This window comes from Diabrotica undecimpunctata, chromosome 8 (genome assembly GCF_040954645.1).
Source record: "Diabrotica undecimpunctata isolate CICGRU chromosome 8, icDiaUnde3, whole genome shotgun sequence".
NCBI lineage: Eukaryota > Metazoa > Arthropoda > Insecta > Coleoptera > Chrysomelidae > Diabrotica > Diabrotica undecimpunctata.
In genome coordinates this window covers 46,574,138-46,594,566 of record NC_092810.1, presented here as the reverse complement: position 1 = coordinate 46,594,566, position 20,429 = coordinate 46,574,138, and the positions used below count along the sequence as shown (strand labels likewise).

Below are 20,429 nucleotides of genomic sequence, written 5' to 3'. Positions count from 1 at the left end.
CTGTTTTCCCTTCCAGGCCAAATTACCTTTTGATGAAAGCTATGAGCAGAAAATTGTTTAGAAAAAAGAAAGAAAATGATAAGATAATGAAGATAATGCCACAGGCAAAGGAGGTTTGAATTAAGTACAATTTGTGCAATAAATAGTCTTATTTATTGTGTGCAAGTGTAACTTGAAAACAGAAATTGTATATTTGCGATTTTTGTAACTAGAAGTGTTTTATTACTTTTTCTGTACACATAAACTGTATGGGTCATTATAACCCATTGGCGGGGTCATTTTACCCTAACTATAGTGTAAAACGGTCCGTTTAGAGCTTTTTAAAAATAATGTTATTTTTCTTTTAACTGCATTCTTAGATATAATTTTTTTAAAGAAATATTCCCCTCTTATCGTTTGAATAAACTGTACTTTTGGTCTTATTTTTTATTTGTAGCCTAAAAAAATGTTACAGGGACCATTTTGTCCCACTTTCCCCTAATTTGTTTTTATTTTTTAACAATGATATACTTAAAAATCTGTTGCTTTTTAATAATTTCACTAGGAATAAATTTGACATATTTATTATTAATTAAATAAAAATTATGCATTAAAAAGTTAATATGAGGAGACATACTAGGAGAAATTTCAAAAGATTGAATAGATCTATTTAAAAAATAATGTGTTCTGTTCATTTCCGCTTTTTTGGCGAATCAATCATAGATCGCAATTATCTTTGTTTTTATTGGGACAAAATAAAAATGTGTAAATTCCATTATTAAAAATGATTTTTATTGTTACACTCCATAAGTGAGAATTACATAATAAAGTAACAGTCTTTTGGCGAATATACAAAAAATCATAAAAATCATACACACTCTATTCTAAAATACTGTTTTACTAAGTATTTATATATACTATTTACAACAAATTCGTTGAGAATAAATTTAATGTTAATATAATGGTAGAATAACAAAAATTGTGTCAAAACATTTTTGATATTCCTGGATTTAAAGACATTTTTGACAGTCAGTAAAAATACTGGATACGAATATCAAAAATTTCATTTTTAAATTTGATATTTCATGATTACTGAAAAAATCAGGAATTATATTACCCATTGTATTCTTATTGGGTTGCAGAAAGGAGTTGGTTCTTTGTTCCTTGCATTGCACATTACTCGTATTTAAAAAATAAGTATATAAATCTAGGTATATAAGCACATACCCAAAGGATGTCGACAACATTAGATATCTGGTCTTAACGACGAAGCAAAAGACATAATGGCAAAATATACCGAAAACTATAGGAAAGATCCATTTAGTGAAATTATGGCGAAGATAGGTGGGAGATTAGAGCAGATACTTAGCGTCTTAAGACAAAAACTATGGAGTGAGACACTAGGTAACATGTATATGATGCACAGCAGTAAGCAGGCTTGGAATATGATCAAAAAGCTTAACACCAAATCAGATAGCACATGAACTGCTGCTGAATAGTAAAGCAAACCACCCATGAAAAGCACCGAATATTAAAAGAATGTAAGAACAGGAAACAAAAAATGTTTTGTTTCATTTCATTTCTTCGTTTCAAATTTTTGTTGCAAAACGCATTTATCACCGAGAACCTCAAAAAGGGCATGGACGTCATAGAAAATGGAAAATCGCATGGGGTGGATAATATCGTGAATAAGCACTTCGGGCCAAAAGTGAGACAATTGGTGTTTGACCTATCAAAAACTGAAATCCAGGAATGCCCCCGAACTACCAAGGAGTAGTAACCGGCCGATATCCCTGCAAGTTATCTGTATAAACTATGTGAAGCCCTTATTTTTAATCGCATCTAGGAACAGTGGTGCGAAAATAATTCCGCAGCAAGCAGGTTTCAGGTCAGGCAATTCCTGCACAGGCCAAGTACTGAACCTACTAGAGTACATAGAGAACTGCCAGAAACTAGTCGGTATAAATCAAGAAAAATGTTCATAAGAAGTGTGAGCGTCGAACGGATAGACGTGGACTTATCGACGTACTCTGTGAATATGGGTAAATATAGAATGTCCATCAGCAGTGCACCCTCGATGATTTATGACTCGCAAATACAAAGGCAGTATACTGGTTAAAAAAAACTGTAGTTAGTTGGATCCAAAGTAAGTACTTAAAAAAATGTAGAAAATAAAATATAAATAAAATTAAGAGGGCATGCATTATACAGGGGTATCTGCAAAAACCGACAGATCCCGGGCAGCACACTACGGTTACAAATAACGCAGACACTAGTGGAAGATCATCAGTGGTTGACGAGGACGAAACAAGGTCAGTCTATATCTGCTTCCTCATCGACATTGATAACGCTTGCCGCAATTGAAGACGAAACGTCAAGAACAAACAATTTCAGACTGTGATTTAAAAACACGAATAACAATGTTTATTTACAAATATGTAAAATCATACCAAAAGTCCTGGAAGTAAAAAAGTGCCAAAATATATAATAAAGATGTACAGCACCAGGAAAAAAGTCCCTAATAGGAAACGAAAGGAATAGAAACAGGTCAAGAAAAAAAATAAACAAAGAAAGAAAAACTGTTACATTAGATAAGGCTGAAAATTAACTGTATAATAATATTATTGTAGTAAAAATATTTTATTCGATGCAAAATATAAGTGACAAATAAAGTACAATGAAAGGTTTTGTGGAAAAGTGTTTTATTATCAGTTGAATCAGATAAAAGCTTGGCATCTAATACCAGTGGCCATACGAATTACGGAAAAAAAAATTGGAGAAAAAAGAATGGAGATGGGAGATGCATCAAAGTTTGGTAATACCTACAAACAATAGAAAAAATGGACACAGTATAGATTTTTGTAGAGAAAAATGATATTGAGCTAACAAGCCATGAAGCAATGTAATTGGTTAAGTAGAAAGGGCAAACAAATGATTACTAATGACGTTATTAATTGCCAAATTGTTTATTCACTAATATCGCACCTACTAATGACGTTAATAATTGCCCATTTGTTTATTCACTAATATCGCACCGAATATTTATTCGAATGCAGATTCGAAAGACAGATAAAAGAAAATGGAGAAAAAGGAATGGAGATGGGAGATGCAACAAAGGTTGGTAATACCTACAACACGTAAAAATGAAATACGAAAATGGACACGGAAGAGATTTTTGTAGAGGAAAATGATATTGAGCTCACAAGACATGAAGCAATGTAATTGGTACTGTGGAAAGGGTGAACAAATTATTACTGATGATCGAATATTTATTCGAATGCAAATTCGAAAAATATATAAATGTCTTAGTGTTCAAATGGGTTCTTTGATCGTCACATATTTGATTTAATATTTCTCCTAAAGTGTTTCGTATCTACTCAGATAACGAAGATCGCGCATGTTCGGTCATTTCACTATAACTTTTTGAGATTTTATTGTTACTTGAGATTTACATTGTTTGTTATAAAAATATAAATCAGGGATTGATATAATCCTCCAAAATAAATTATATTTTATTAGGTAATACAAAGAATAAAGAACAACATATCGGTAAATATTTAAAGATCAAAATTTATTGCAGTTATGTATTTTAACCATTTACTATAAGAAACAATATTTGCTAACAACACGAATGATTCCTAGCATCAATTGAAATAAATATGTACCCATTACTGCCAATCTACTTGTTTTTTGTCCAATAACTAAGTATCTAACGTATGACACAATGGCATAATATATTAAAAATGCTTCAAATGCATTTTAAACTGGCCATTTTTAGTTATCATAAGGAATCAAAATGTACACTATAGCAATCATACACTTACTTAAAAAAATTAAAAATCACATCATCATCCTTTAAACAGACTTATAGGTTATTGTTTTAATGAAAACTTTTGGATTGATTCATATTTTTTTATAACTTTCATTCCACATCCTAGTCAACCCGTCGGTCATATAACTAGAAGAACCCATTAGTTTTGTTAAAACTATTATATTGCCGTACTTTTCTATCTAACATAGCAAAAAAATATAGCATCAAAATCTTAAACTTTTTATTTAACTTATTATTACTCTGTAAATTTTTTAGCAACCTAATGTATGAGTAGATTATAGACTCGAGGAGGCAAATGCATAATGACTAAACGTTAAGATTAAAATACACTTATAACATTTGAATTGCAGCAATATACTCCGAGAACACATAAGGAGACTTTTGTTCAGTGGATGAAAACGGGCTGAAGAAGAATAATATACTTTGACGAATTTACCAAATATTCTGGACTTACAATGATGTCGAAATTTTGATCTACTAACTGGGAAAACAGTATAAATTTAAAACTTGGATATATTAGTCATATCAGAAATATCTAAAGATACAACGTACTTGCAAGCTATCGTTTAACTTCGAGATATCAAGAATTTTGTCAGAAAATCCTCAAAAATAAAACGCAACGCAAAAAAACCTTGCCAGAAAAAATTGTTGAACGTAAATTCACATCAATAAAGTCGCCATTACCTTCGCAAACAAAAATAGTATTTCGTATTATTTCTAAGGCGATAAGATTCTTGTCAAAACATCGTTCTGAATAAGGTGATGTAGCCTGATCCAACCTGAACATGATTTTTAGTTATTGCCATTTTCAATTACCATTCTAATCTAAATTTAAGTAGACTTCTTATCATTAAAAAACAATATTCTATTTTAATTTTTCGCTTTGTAACTTCAAGAAAATATAATTTCCATTATTTTAAATTTCTATATCCCCCTTAATAATTGGCAAATATGTAAGATATTATCAGCATACAACCGAAGAGTTGATAAATGTGTAACGAAAGTTATAGAAAATATCGTAACATCAATTTTAAACGGGGTGAGTGACTTCCAGGTTTAACATAATTTATATCATCTTTCTGAACAGTATCGTAATACTTTCAAAAGGAAATAATGCATTATAAATATAGGTATTATTATTAATATTACAAAGGTCGCTGCAAAGAAAAAATAGTGAATGTTACGTTAAAAAATTATTTACATCTGTAATTCTGCCTTTTAATAAAACGTTTTTCCCCTCACCCCGTGTAAAAGTCCTATTTACTCCACACGTTAATCGCTACATTTGTGCACGTATTGTCTGTGAAGCTCACGAAAATAAAAATCTATAAAAATAAATACAAAAAAATTAAGTTCCGACGCGCACTAACGTTTGAACACTTGGTAAACGACGAACCGTGGTAGTGATAGCATTTAAGACGCCAACGCTGTTCTTCCTCGAGATGACGTTGGGTTTTGGGCGAAGAGAACGCCCTGGTAGGTGATTCCGTTTAACTCCATGCTCACTACTAAAGAATTGTCCCCGTTTCGAGCGTCTCCTGAAAAAAAAAAGATTACTTGTTAAGGATATAATTAATATACTATTTATTTATATTATTATTTATATATTTTATACAACATAACATATCAAAAAACTGCAAAAATACGGTCAATGGCTTATACTTTAGCTTAACAGGTAAAAATCAAACATAATTTCAATAACAACACAACTGGAAGGCATCGATTGGTTACATTTATTTTTAAATCGCAATTCTAAGCTTTCAATAAAAAATCCGAGAGTACTAAAAATATGAACAAGGAAAATGTCACAAAGTACTTTGATTTGCTTCAAGATATTTTAGTAAAAAATAATTTGCTTAATAAACCTGGTCATATTTATAATATTGACTAGGCTGGATGGATTCCTGAACATGGCTCCAAAGGACTCTAAACGTGTTTCTAATGTTACATCAGGAAAAAAAGGAGAGAAAATATCCGTTATTGCTTGTTGCCATGGAGATGTTGCAATGTTTCTTCCATCTGCATGTATTTTCAAAGGTAAGAATAAAAAACCTGAGTACAAAGGCGGTATGTCCCCTATGTCTATAGTCTATATGTAGTATATGTCAGCTTATGTGACGGGTAAAATCTTCTTTTTTTGGTTAAGAAATAATTTTTTTCCCAGAAAACCACCAGAGACAGTACTACTCATTACATCACATACCGCGGCAACGATATTATACCATTTAACCCTCATATCATTCCAGATTATGCGTTATTCATAGATGTTCAGTCGCAAGCGGATAATCCTCAACCAGGCTCGTCTCATCAGGTACCTACCAGAACGGTTGCAAATATCTCCCAACCAGTCCCTTCTCATCAGACATCTACCAGAAAGGTTGCAAATAATTCACAATAAGCCTCTTATCATTAGGAACTTACTAAAAATGTTTTTCCTGAACCTGGGCCATCAAATATCCCTTCATCTTACTCACTACAATCGCATAGATAGAGAAACTAGACTTGCAGTGCTAGTTTCAAATAACCCAAATGATGACATTACACCGGGAAAAATATTGGATAACATTTCTCCAGTACCCAACATCCCTCGGGTTAAAGCGGTTCGCAAAAGGTCAAGAAATTTAGCTTCGGTTCTGAATAGTAAGAGCAATATAAAAAATCTAAAGGAAAAGGTTCAACAGAAACGCAAGAAGATAGAAAAAGCAAACAGTAAGCAATCAAGAAAGTAGACAAAACAACATAACTAGTTATGATATGATGTCTGACACATTAGATGGGGAAAGTGAACCACAAATGGATGATGACGATGTTGATGAAGTTAGAGAGATTGAAGTTGAAGAGAAGACGATAGTGACTACTGTATAGGATGTGGTGGGTAATATAATAATACTAAAAAAGTTGTTGACTGTATAAAGTGTGCTCAGAGTCAGCGTTGGTGTGGTTACACGAAGACTGTACGAGATACGGAAAGAATTGTGATATGTGTGGAAAATTCTTACTTTAACACAAAAAAAAAGATAACGCCGTCCATATTTTCTCTATAATTAACCCACAGTAGTATGGGTAAGATGGTGAATCATAAAATAATTTTGTTGTGAGATATAATTTTTTAGGAATCAAATATTTAGAATTTTGTTCACCATCTCTCCCCAAGTTACCTTACAGATCGCGGCTGGATTCTGATTAATTATTTTGCACACAATTTATTTTTGACAAAATCCTGAATTAGGTCGATTTTTAATTTTAATTGCCGGTTTTTTAATAATGTGCGAAAATGATGACGTCAGCAGTTTTGAAACGGTGAAGTAATCGTTGATTTTTTTAAATTGAAATGTGGTTCTTGTAATACCTCTTTTAATAATGCATTCAGCGGTATCATACTTAAGTGACTAATGCTTATAAAGAGAAAATAAAAAGTAATTAAATTTAATGCGAGAATAATTTTACAATAAACGAACTGCAATATTAAATTAATTATTACATAATACTTTCCAGCTAAACTATATATATATATATATATAAGCGGGGATCCTACAGCTTCTGCCGCTTCCCGCATTTCGATCGCCATCTTTTTCTATCTCTCCAGGTGTCTTCATCAATGGCTCTATCTTTCATGGTTTCCATAACACCTTGTATCCAAGACTTGGCTGGTCTTCCTCGTTTCCTTCTATTACTTGGATTGTATTCCATAGCTCTTTTTGGCCATCTGTTGTCGTCCATCCTCTGTACGTGTCCATACCATATTAACTGTCTAGTTTCTATTCTTTCAGAAGTTGTATGTACTCTATCTGTTTTTCTTCTAATTTCAGAATTAGGTATACGTTCTACTCTTGATATACGGCAAGCTCTTCTTAGGTAGTCCATTTCAACCGTGTCAACTTTTTTCTTTCCTTTTACTGTCATTTGCCAACATTCTGCTCCATATGTAAGAATGGGCTCTACAATTACTTTGTAGATAGTCATTTTAGTTCTCATAGTAGCTTTGTTGGACCAAAGTATCGAATTCAGAATTTGAACACTCTTCCTGCCTTGTTGCACTCTATAGTCTATATCTCGTTCCGTTGTTCCTTTACTGCATATAATACTTCCCAAATATTTGTATTCGTAGCACCTTTTCATTTGTCTAATTTCCAAATCCGGGTCTTCGTCTTCATTGCCTATTCGCATATATTCTGTTTTAGACATATTCATACTCATCCCCCATTTTTCGTATTCATCTTTGAGCTTTCTAAGCATATAATCTGCATCTTCTTCACAGCTTGCAATTAGTACTTGATCATCTGCAAAGAACAGCGTTGTCAGATAATGGTTGTTAAGCTTCAACCCCATTCCCGCACATTTTTGTCTCCACTGGTGCAGTGCTTCTTGGATATATATTTTGAATAGGGTGGGGGAAAGACAACATCCTTGTCTCAAGCCTTTCGTTACTGTAAATACCCTTGAGAAAGTATTTCCTGTTTTTACAGTGCTTTGAGGACATTTATAGATGTTCAGTATTGCTTTTAGATATGTTTTACTAAGGTCCGTTTTCGTCAAGACACTAAATAAGAGTTTTAAAGGAACTGTATCATAAGCCTTCTCCAGATCTATAAATACCAGATGCGTAGGGAGGTTTCGAGCTGTTCGTTTTTCAATTACTTGTTGAAGGGTAAATGTGTTGTCCACGCACGATCTTCCTGCTCTGAAGCCGCTTTGTTCTTCAATTTCTTTATACTCCTCTTCTATTCTTCTTTTCAATATACGACCATATAACCTTCCCAGCGAGCTAGTTACGCTAATGCCTCTATAATTTCCGCATTCTTTTCTGTCTCCCTTTTTATAAATGGGGCTAATGTGGGCCAAATTCCAATCGTCTGGAATCGTTTGGCCTTCAATTAAGCATTTATTAAAAATATTCACTATGCTTTCCAAAAGAGCATCCGGTCCATGTTTCACCAACTCGATGGGAATGTCTCCAGGCCCGGGTGCTTTTCCATTTTTCATTTGTTTCAATTCTTTTTTCAGTTCTTCTTTGTTTATCTTATGCACCTCTGAGTTTTCTGTCATTGAGATATGGTCAGGTCTTTCCATAAATTCGTGCCTACTTTCTGTTAATAGCGTTTCGTAATATTTTTCCCACTTTTTATTTTGAATCAGGTTTATATTTCCCTCATCTTTTCTTTCTTTTCTAATACTTTTTATGAATTTCCAAGCTTGTGTCACTTTGGTTCCTCCTAAGCATCGGTCCATCTCTTCGCATTTCTCTTCCCACATTTCGTTTTTTCTTTTAGTGACTTCCTTCTTTGCTTCCCTGTTGAGTCTGCTGTAAATTCTGCGGTCTTCTGAGTCTTTCGTGGATAGCCATGTCTGATAAGCTTTTTTTTTGTCTTTAATTAATTTTCCTACTTCTTCGTTCCACCACTCAGGATTTTTTCTTTTGTCAGCTTCTTCGTACCCCAATGCCTCTTTGGCCGCCTGATGAATGCAATTTTTTATATCTTGATATTCTTTTTCGGCTGTTTCTCTTCGAGTTAAGTGAGTTAGTTTTGAGGCTAGTCTAAGTTTGTAGAGGAATTGTACTGATTCTTGTTTGAGGCTATCAATATTATATCTTATCTTTGTCGAAGCTGCTACCTTCTCCTTTTCAATTTTGTTCATGTTTACTTTCCTGTAGTGTATGGTTATTTTTGCGACCACCATATAGTGGTCAGATCCGCATTCGGCACCACGATACACCCTTACGTCATTTGTTTGGAGCCTTTTGTTTTCTGGTTGGATGAGATAGTCGATTATAGATTTTATCTTTTTCTTTGGTTGTTCCCAGGTAAATTTATGTATATCTTTGTGCTGATAAAATCCATTCATTATTTTAAGCTGTAATGTTTCACAAAGATCAATGAGTCGCTCTCCGTTGTTGTTTATTTTGTCTTCACCATATCTTCCTACCACATTGTCTTGTAATTTTTTGCCTACCCGAGCATTGAAATCTCCTAATAGGCATATTTCTTTGGATCGGTTTACATGGGTCAACACGTCAAGCAATTTGTCATAGAATTCATCCTTAACTTTTGTATCAGAATCGTCACTAGGAGCATATACTCCTATTATAACTATCGTCTCCCCATGTTTCTCAAGATCCATCATAATGATCTGCTCGTCTATCTCTTCCCAACTCTTGATATTGTTTTTGAGTTTTGTATGCACGGCTATAGACACACCTCTTTTTGCTCTTAATGATTTTTCAACTCCACTGTATAAATGAATATAGTCGTTTTTGATTTCATTTCCCTTTCCTTTCTTTTTTGTTTCTGTGAGAACGCATATGTCTATTTGTTGTCGTTCTAATTCTTGGAAAACTTCAGTTTCCTTGGTTCTTAGACCTTGTACATTCCATGTGGCCAATCTCATAGTCCTTTTTCGTAGCAGTCGTCGTCTTTTGTTTCCGTCCTTATTCCGAGGCTCTTGATCGAAATTTTTAGCAAATAACTTTTTTCTAGAAGAAGGGGTGCTGGCCCATCGTTCAAACCCCCAGACTTGGAGGACCAGGATTTGTGAAGAGTATGTAGTAGGAGTAAATGTAGTGACCCGTCTGCCCTCGGAAACCTAATAGCCATTCGGGGTCGGAAAAAAACGAGAGTTAGCCAAGAGAGGCTGATAGGAAAGATTAAAGTCATTTTACTCAAGACAAGTTGAAACAGAGTAAAATGTGAAGGCCCTTATGATCCGCCAGGTGCGTTTCATAAGCGTATGAGTATTGATACAATTTGTGTTCCCGCTCAGACCTCGGGGTGTTGACTACAGACTGTATGGCTCGTCCAGCATGCCATAGCATGGAGGATAGGGTACACGTCATTTATACAATGTAGATACCCCAGCTCCATGGCCTGACCCTTAGCTAAACTAACTACTCAAAATGCCATCCACCGGTGCCTTGGCAATAAGCAAATCGACAAGATAAACTCACTCTTCTTGCACAATATGAGTAAGTAATTCGTATTAATTCTATTAAGGGACTATTACCGTCCAGAATGTTAAAAAATGTCACATTTTCAATAATTTTTTTTTGTATCTTAGCTATTATATATGACAATCAAACATTTTTTATATTATTATACTATTAACTATTAAACATTACAAATTTTTTTTCTTTTTTTTTATTTTTCCTGTATTTTAAAGATGGCGCCAAAAAGTTTTCGTTAAAAAAATACAAAAAAGGCTTTAAAAAATTAGTACCCTTACAAGATAGTTTTGTAAGGACATTTGAAAAAACTATTGGACGTTTTTTTCGACTTTTTTGAGTCACAAAAATTTTATTATTTTTTTTATCCGGACTAGATCCGGAGATAACTGTCCTTCTTCTTCTCATTGCGCCGTCTCCTTTCGAAGGTTGGCGATCCAAATGGCAATTGTAGTTTTGGAAACTGCTGCGCGAAAGATCTCTGCGGATGAGCGGTCGAACCATCTCCTCAGGTCTTTCAGCCACAAGTTCTGGCGTCTTCCTACTGATCTTTTGCCCTGTACTTTTCCTTCCAGTGTAACTTGAAGTAATTCATATCTTTCGCCTCTCAACACATGACCCAAGTGTTGCATTTTCCTCTCTTTTATTATTCTTAGTAATTCTTTTTGTTTACACATGCGACGAAGTACCTCAACATTAGTAACTCTTTGTACCCATGGAATCCTCAACATTCGTCTGTATATATACATCTCAAAGGCATCTATTCTTTTTTCTATTTCAGAGTCCATTGTCCAACTTTCACAGCCATACAGTAAGACAGAAAAAACGTAACATCTGATCATTCGGATTCTAAGCTGTAGACTAAGGTCTGATCTTGTAAAAAAAATGATAACTATCCGCCAGTTTTAAAAACGTAGTTTTCCTTAAAATCTATAATCTCCGGATGTAGTCGGTTAATTTTAATAAACCTTGATGAATTTTGTTTGTTTTGTTTTTCTCTATGATACTTTACCACAATTTGACCAAAAAAGAAATAATAAAATTTTGTGACTGAAAAAAGTTGAACAAAAGGTCAATTTTTGAACATTTTTTCAAATATCAGCCATTTTGTTTTATTTTTTTTTTAACAATTTTAGTTTTTCTGGTAAACTGTCATGTAAGGGCACTTCTGTTTTAAAATCCTTTTCTAATTTTATGTTTCTGATTTACCGTTTCAGAGATTAACTGTCCGCCATGGAGTAGTAATTTTGATGTAACATGGAGATCTTGGGGGCCACTCTATTGGTCTCTCCCAATCCACCTCCCAGGATAACACTGTTTTAAAAACTCGCTAACATTATGTGCGTAATGCGGGGGTGCACCAACATTTTGTAACCAGAGACTATCATCTGGTGAGTTAGGATTGTTGGCGTTGGAAACATATTAATAAGCACTGGTATAACGCCAGTCTGCAGAAATTGCAGATAACATTCCACTGTAAGATTTTCTTCAAGAAAATAAAGACCTATAGTTGTGTCATTAATTATTCCCGGCCAGACATTGATTTTCTGATAGTGTTGAGCCTGGTATGAATTTCAGGTATCCATTGCAGATTATGCTAAGCCAGACTCTACAATTCTAACGATTGACTGAATCATTTAGACAAAATGTAGCCTCATCAGAAAACATAATGTGTTTAATAAAACGTGGATTGCTGTTACATAAATCCTGCAAAATGTTACAAAATTGAATACGGCGATCGAGATCATCTTCGCTGAATTCTTGTGATAACTGAATTTTGTACGGATGGCACTTTTCGTCATTTAGAGTACTTAGTACCAACCGTTGAGATATGCCTGTGTCCGCTGCAATTTGGCGTGAAGTATTATGCGGATTATCTACAACACTTAATACAACATCAAGTTTCATGTTTTTTATATCATAGGACGTGTCCAAGATTTTAAATATTTTTACCATGATCAATTTCTCTAAATTTTTTCTCAATTTTACTGAATTTTTCTTTTAATAGGTCTGTCTGGATAATTTGCATTAAACAAATCACATACATGTTGCTGAATTCTCGTTTTATCTCTACATCCTATAAAAATTAAAAATTATATGCGTTGGGTTTCACTTAAAGTAGTCATAATTTACTTCTAAAACTTTTTTACTTGAAAGTTAGTATCTGACAAAACTTCAACTGATGTTTTAATTGACATTAACAGGCAACTTGATTTTTATCGATTAATATCAATTTGATTTGTGACAATTAATTACTGTTGTGTTTTTGTGCATTTCTTTAGCTTTGTCCTTTTTTTACAAATAAAGTTTATTAAATACTGTGTCACTTAAAACATTGTACTACAAAGTCTGTTATTAAACATTTTTGACAGTAAAAGCAAATTCTCAAACTGAAAAATATAATAAATTTTAGTTCACTCCGTAGATAATATCAATAATATTCCGATTTAATAATAATTGACCATCTATGCCATTACTGAATACAGCGTTAAAAGACCTTTCAAATGAGATATTACAAAACCAAAATTTCAATTAAAAAAATTAGCAATTATGTCACTACGTCAAAACTGATGACGTCACTATGCTTACATCATCATTCAATCTTCGCTTATCCACTGCTGGACATAGATCTCCCTCATAATTTTCCATCTATTTCGATCTTGTGCCTCTTGCATCCAATTCCTATGACAACGTTTTAGATCGTCAGTCCAACGTGTTGGTGGACGACCTCTGCTTCGGTAGGCATCATCTCTTGGTCTCCATTCCAGTATCCGCTTTGTCCATCTATTATCTGTCATTCGAGCCACGTGACCTGCCCAGTTCCATTTCAGTGTTGCTACTCTCTCTACTGCATCAGCCACTCCTGTTCTTTGTCGTAGCTGGCGATTTGGGATCTTGTCTCGTAGTGAAACGCCCAACATAGCACGCTCCATCGCCCTTTGACACACACGGATCTTTTGAACTGTTCTCCTTGTCATGGTCAACGTTTCGGCACCGTAAGTTAACACTGGCAAAACACACTGATTAAACGTTTTTCTTTTAAGGCATATTGGTATATCAGACGATTTGAAAATATGGTTCAGCTTGCCGAAGGCTGCCCAAGTCAGTCTTATACGACGGAGAAGCTCAACGGTTTGGTTATCTTTTCCTATGCGAATCTCATGACCTAGGTATTTATAGGCCATTACCTGGTCTATGGATCTTGTTCCTACGCATATATCTTCGCTGACTACAAGATTTGTCATCATCTGGGTTTTAGATATATTTATTTTCAATCCCCCTTCTAGCGAGGAAAGGTAGAGCTGATTTAAAAGTTCTTTGGTCTCATCTATCCTATCAGCTATTAGTACAATATCATCTGCAAACCTTAGATGGCTAAGCTTTTCTCCGTTTATGTTTATGCAGTTGTCGGTCAGTTTTGCCCTTTTACATATATATTCCAAAAGCGTAGTGAACAGTTTCGGCGATATGGTGTCCCCCTGGCGTACTCCACGTTGTATCGGGAATTTCTGGGTTTGACGATCACCCACTCTAACACTGGCTGTTGCGTTTTGGTATATATGTTTAATTATATTTATATACCGATAGTCAATTCGGCATTCTGTCAAGGCTTCCAACATTTTTTGTTGATTTACGGTGTCGAATGCCTTTTCATAGTCGACAAATATTAAAGCTAGTGGTTTATTATATTTAGTGCATTTTTCTATAAGATTTTTTATTACCAGTAGGTGATCGTTTGTTCCATAGCCTTTTCTAAAACCCGCCTGTTCTATGGGCTGATAAAATTCCAATTTATTTTCTAGTCGTTTCGTAATTATTTTTGTAAATAGTTTATAAATATGTGAAAGTAGACTTATGGGCCTGTAATTCCTGAGGTCGGTAGCATCCCCTTTTTTATGAAGTATGATAATTTCTGCGTTATACCACTGGGTTGGTGTTATTGCTTCCTGCAAACATCTAGTGAATAGTTTGGCAAGGACCTGCCATAATCTTTTTCCAGCCACCTTCAAGGCATCTGCCACTATTTCATCGCCTCCGGGGGACTTATTGTTTTTCATTTCTTGCACTGACCTTCGAACTTCATTGGGTGTTACGTCCGGTAAAATTTCAGATCCCTGATTGATTATCTTTGGTAATGATCCACTCCGGTTACATTGCTGTTCTTTGTATAGTTGTCTATAAAAACTACATATTATTTACAAAATCGTTATTTAAAATTAACAATCAACCTATTTCAGGATTTTTGTAAAATGTAAAAACTTTCTAGATCCTACTTCTTATATTATTTAGTCCATTTTGCTTATTTTGTGGCCTGGTAATCTCCCTCCATTTCTACATCTTTCTCATCTTTAGTTATGTCCTTCCATTCTCTGACTCCTGCCTTGTGTAAGTCTTCTAGAACTTCTTGATACCATTGTGATTTCGATCTTTTCATTTTCTTGCTTTCGATAAGTACGATAAGAAAGGATAAAAAAATATATACTGCGTGTGTATTATTAACTGACTTTTATACAAAATGCTTTTGTGCGGGCAGATCCTGTATAGACAGCAGCTATCTAAAGCAGGATATTGAGAAAAGATTAACCCACAACCTTTCAAATCATATAGTCTTTACGATAGTGCAACACACTCAATGCTCTGGATAGCTATGGAATAACAAGGAATAAACAAAAAATATATAAAAGTCCTAAATTATAGTAAAGGTCTAAAGCAAGGCTGCTGCATACCACCTACTCTCTTCAAAATACTTTTGAATGAGACGCTCTCCATGTGAAGAAGAAAGTGCTGCAATATTGGCATCCCAATCGAAGACGAGAGATTGTACACGATACACTTTCCTGGCGACCAGCTATTCTAGCTGAAGACGGAAGTGATATAGACTATATGCCTAAAAAACTGGAAGATGAGAGTGAAGTCTTACAATCAACATACAAAAACAGAGTACTTAGTTGCAGAAAAAAACCAGAAAGCCTACAAATTTAAAGGGAAACTATAAAATCAACTGAAACCTTCAAATACTTGGAAGTCCAAATAACATCAAAAGCAGGAAGTAACAAAGAAACTCATTCCAGGATTGGCAAAGGAAGATCAGCCACTAGACAGTGACACGGATTGTTGTGGCAAAATAAAATAACAAAAGAAAATAAAAAAAGAATTTATACAATAATAATAGGGTGGTTACAGCGTAAATAAATAATAAAAAAAAATGATTGACTTGTAAGGCGAAGAATTCTGAGAAGATAAATCAAAGAAACCAATCAAAAATTAAGACCATGGAAATGAACTATTGAAGGAGATTTGGAATGGAAGGTGATCTAGACATAATAGATACAATGGAAGCCAAAAGACTAAATTCATAAGGATACCTGCAGAGAATGCCTGAAAATAAATGGCCAAAAAGTATAGAAAAATGAGCTCCGCCCACTAAAAAAAAATGAGGTAGAGCAAGACGGTCCTGGAGAAAAGATGTCGAAGATGCAATGACTGCCAGAGATTTAAGAACTGAAGATTGCTTCGACAGAAAATGCTGGAAATTATTATTTTGTTTTTTTTTGTGATTATTTTAAATGTATAACCAACAAGTTGATTGATCAACTTGTTGGTTAGATTTCGTAGAATTAAAAAAAAAAATTTTGAAAACGATTTCCGGACTGAAAATCGAAACGTCAAAAATAAGTTAGTTAAAAATGTAATTTTCGTTAAAATCAATCATTAAAAGCACCGATTCTAAATTAAAAAATTAACTAAATACAATAGCCAATAGTGCAATAGAACAATAAAAGTAGCCGCCACAACAAAATAAAATTCTAGAAATTGATACAGATTGTATAAATTGATCAATAGTTCTGTCAGTAGCTACATCGTCTCTTCAATGTCTGACAAAATTTGTCTAATATAAATTGAAAATTGCGCGCCGGAGGTCAAAATGTCATCGTTCCGTTGAAAATTCGAAATGTGAAATGAGTTTCCACGTGAAATTAATGATCGCCTCTGCTTCCCGAACTCGAATTTCAATAAACTCTGTTCGGGTTGTGTCACTTCACAGCGAAATTAACCACTTTAATGATGAGGAAGATTAATGGATTTCTTTCTCTTTGGCACGTCGAACGTTCAAACGTTTCTGCTTTTGTTTGCCTTCGGACTCACTTTGGAATGAGAGGAAGTTTAAAGAGGGGAATTTAGAATAGTAAAAAAACAGTTGAAGGGACATGTATGGCTATAAGAATTTTAATGATCTCTAGTTGACAATAATAGAGAGACAATTAATTTGGTCCAGTTGTCTATTTAGTTAAAATAAGAAACGTTTATATTTAGTATAGACTGATAACAAAAATCAACGTTATATATATATATATATATATATATATATATATATATATATATATATATACCAATACAAAACGTTGTTTTGCCATATAAATTACAACCAGTGAATATTTGCCGGATTATTGTGAACACTTTGTTTCTCCAAACGTTGTCATTTAAGCGAATTTAAGCGAATGACAATACGAACATTCCTTACCCATAGAACCAATCGACACTTTCGAATGAGCGTAATATTCACTATCCAACTGTTCAATATTTGTTTGACATGAAGCCTAACCCTCTTCCAATGGCAAAATGCAATAATAACCACCAATTTCAGACCTAAATAATTACGGACGTCTTAGTTTGCTCTCCCATACATACGAACTGTTCATGAAGATAATAACAAAACGGCTTATGAACAAGATGGATGATCACCAACCTTGCGAACAAGCTGGGTTCCAGAGCTAAAGGATAAAAGAAGCTAAAGATATAAGGAAGTGGAAAATTTTACAGGAAGCCTACGTTCAACTGTGGACAAATATAGGCTAGTTGATGAACTTATACTCGAATGCTAGACGAAGAAATGAATCGGTTGTAAATACTCGATGCACTTGTTGGTGTTTGTCGGTCATTTGCTCTGCGTGTGTTACCTACAAACCAGCGCGCTTGTCTTTGTTCCAATCGTCGTTGTTGACTTCATTTAACTCGTACCTCTTGTGATTGTGATTCACGCAATTGCGTGAATAAAAAATAGGTTACGATCTATTCTCATACCTACCAAATATACTGTAAAAGTTTCATAAAAATCGGTCAAGCCGTTTGGGAGGAGTTCGATAATAAACATTGTGACACGAGATCGCTGTGACACTTTTTGTAATTATTACTTGGATCTTAACGTATTCTTTGTTTTGTGTGGTTTTCAACAGTACACGGACATAATCAGCATCAATCTCGAGAGTTTCATATATATACTCGGTTCGCTATTCCCAGTCCAAACTGTCTAGTGAATTTAGTTATTATTTTTTTGCGAAGTTAGTTACTTTTCGACAGACTAAAAGTGGCTGGAAATTACTATACAACCAAGCTTACGTACTCATAGTCAATATTAATAGTCAACAAACTAAATAGTAAATAAAATAGAACTTTGCGAATTACCGACAATCAATATTTATTTATCTGCACAATATAATAAATAGTTATGTTAAATTATAACAACTAAAATATATTTTTTAAATATATACTACCCAAAATTTGATGGGTTTAGTATACACTTCCACTATTTAAAATAATTCTTCTTTTTTTAAAGAACGAAGTCTGCAATAGTAGGATACTTGAGCTATTAATACTGAGAAGTAGGAATTGTTGTGTTGTAGGTTTCCGACAATGAATCTGTCAAAATATGCCCGAGCTAAGCGAATGGAGTATACTTAAATACATGAAAACATAAACTAATAAAATAACTATTAACAAATATATTTTGATTAAGTACTCACCTCTACTGTTAATTTTAATATGTGTAGAAGGCGAATGCATGGCTTTTGAAGGTTCTGGTTCTTCTTCCTCCTTAACTGGCCTCTTGGGCGGTGGAGGCGATTCTCTGCATTCGGGTTCCCTTTTCAACACACCAGAAGAGGGTTCTGATAGATTAATTGGTTCCTTTTGAGGTTCGATGTTGGGCTGGTTATTATTGTAAAGGTTCCAAAGAGTCATACGGGACATTTCGAGGTGGTTGAGTGGAGAAGTAGCGTTAGGTGGCGATATTTCACCTTGTCGAGGAGGTGTAACGGTGGAGCCACGAATTTCCTTGTTAAGAAGTTTTACATACTCCATCATTCGCGCTTCGAATTCGTTAGGGGCTAATCCTGAAAAAAAAAAAAGAAAAAATTTGCAATACACAATGATAATAGGCGGAAGTGGTTTGTCTAATACGGATTTTATTGATTATGTAATCTTCTGGAAATAAAGGTTAGGCATATGTATCTACTAACATTTAAAATACATGTACTCGATAGAGAGTAAGTATTGCCTTACCTGGTAGAGGTCCTCCATTGATAGGTTGTCCCAAAGGTTGCGGATGACTAGGATGATGCGCTCCATTATGCAGAGTCATACCACCTCCCATCATACGTGCGGCAGCCAACTGCTGTTGTTGTTGAGAAACTAGTGACAAAGGTGATACATGCATACTTGGGTTCGGAGATCTTTGTTGCATTGAATCGTATTGACCGTAACTGCTTCTTCGCCCTTCTCTTCTATTACCATCTATAGCTGCTTGTAACTCTGCAGGAGTGCTCAGTCGTCGTTTTTCACATTCATATGGGTAGAGGTACTTCATGTATCTGTAATAATAGGTAGTGTTATATTTACCATTTTATAAAGATATAGACCAAAAGCTTCAAAAATGATAACCGGAAAAGATCAATCACTGTAGAATCAAAAAATAAATTGAATATTCCCGACGAATTCTTCCAGCTTGATACATGGGTAAACGTGGTTACAGCAATCTTTAAATCCAAAGTCAGTTATTACGGATTACAACATATTACTCTTTATTTTTAAGCGTCCCTTCATCACTAACATCCATTTCCAAATTATCATTCAGAATTCTCAAAACACAAGTTTTCCGAATTTCAAGATCGCTTTCTAGTTCATGCGTAGTCAAACGACGATCTTCTTCAATTGTAGGTTACAAGTTCGATATTTTCCGATGTTGTTGTGCTGGAAGGTCGGCCAGAGCGCGGGCCACTGAAGTCGTTTGAGCCAATTTTATCAGCAAAAACATGGTGTAATGAACTAGACACTTCCTGTTAGATAAACTTCCTGTACTAGTTAGCCACAATAGCACATTTATGTTTGCCATTAAATTAAATTTCGTTGTTTGACGAAATAAATACATTCAAACTAACTAAACTATACTGTTGCTTCTGCATATGTTCAGTCTATTTATCTATCCGCCTTATACCATTCATCTTCGGACACAGGTATCTCTTTGTTCCATACATTAGTCTCTATCCAATGCTGTTTTCTTGATTCAGCCATCTTGCTCCAGCATATTTCTAAAGATCTTCGCATGTCATTTGGGGACTTCATCTTCTTTTGTAACATTCCATACTTTGGTTACTTCTCTTATGGAGCTATTTGTTTTCGATCTTTAAGTTTTGTATGTAACATTTGCCTTTAATAGAAGAGTATGCTTATCTAAGGTACGACTAACATAAAATTAGGTTTTCCTCACAATTTGATGATTGTGTTGATGAACCGAGAAAAGTAAACTTTATTTAAAAATTTGACGTTTCGATTTCCACATCATCGTTCTTGAGTTTTACGCGTGACAGCAGGAAGCGGAACAGGCTTTTGTCCCTCCCTGTGTCT

General features: G+C 34.3%; 1 protein-coding gene across 2 annotated transcripts in view; it reads right to left on the bottom strand.

Moving 5' to 3' along the window:
- Positions 1-657: 657 nt before the first annotated feature.
- The window catches only part of retn (retained), a 656,233-nt gene continuing 636,461 nt past the window's right edge, over positions 658-20,429 (bottom strand). Inside the window, exons 6-8 of one of the 2 annotated variants that reach the window (XM_072540199.1) lie at positions 19,089-19,396; positions 18,551-18,919; positions 658-5,349 (exon numbers count right to left, since the gene is read on the bottom strand). In XM_072540199.1, coding sequence (XP_072396300.1) covers positions 5,225-5,349; positions 18,551-18,919; positions 19,089-19,396 — 802 coding nt within the window. In that variant the 3' untranslated portion in view covers positions 658-5,224. The remainder of the gene's footprint in view (positions 5,350-18,550; positions 18,920-19,088; positions 19,397-20,429) is intronic. The other variant, XM_072540200.1, reaches the window with a different exon arrangement.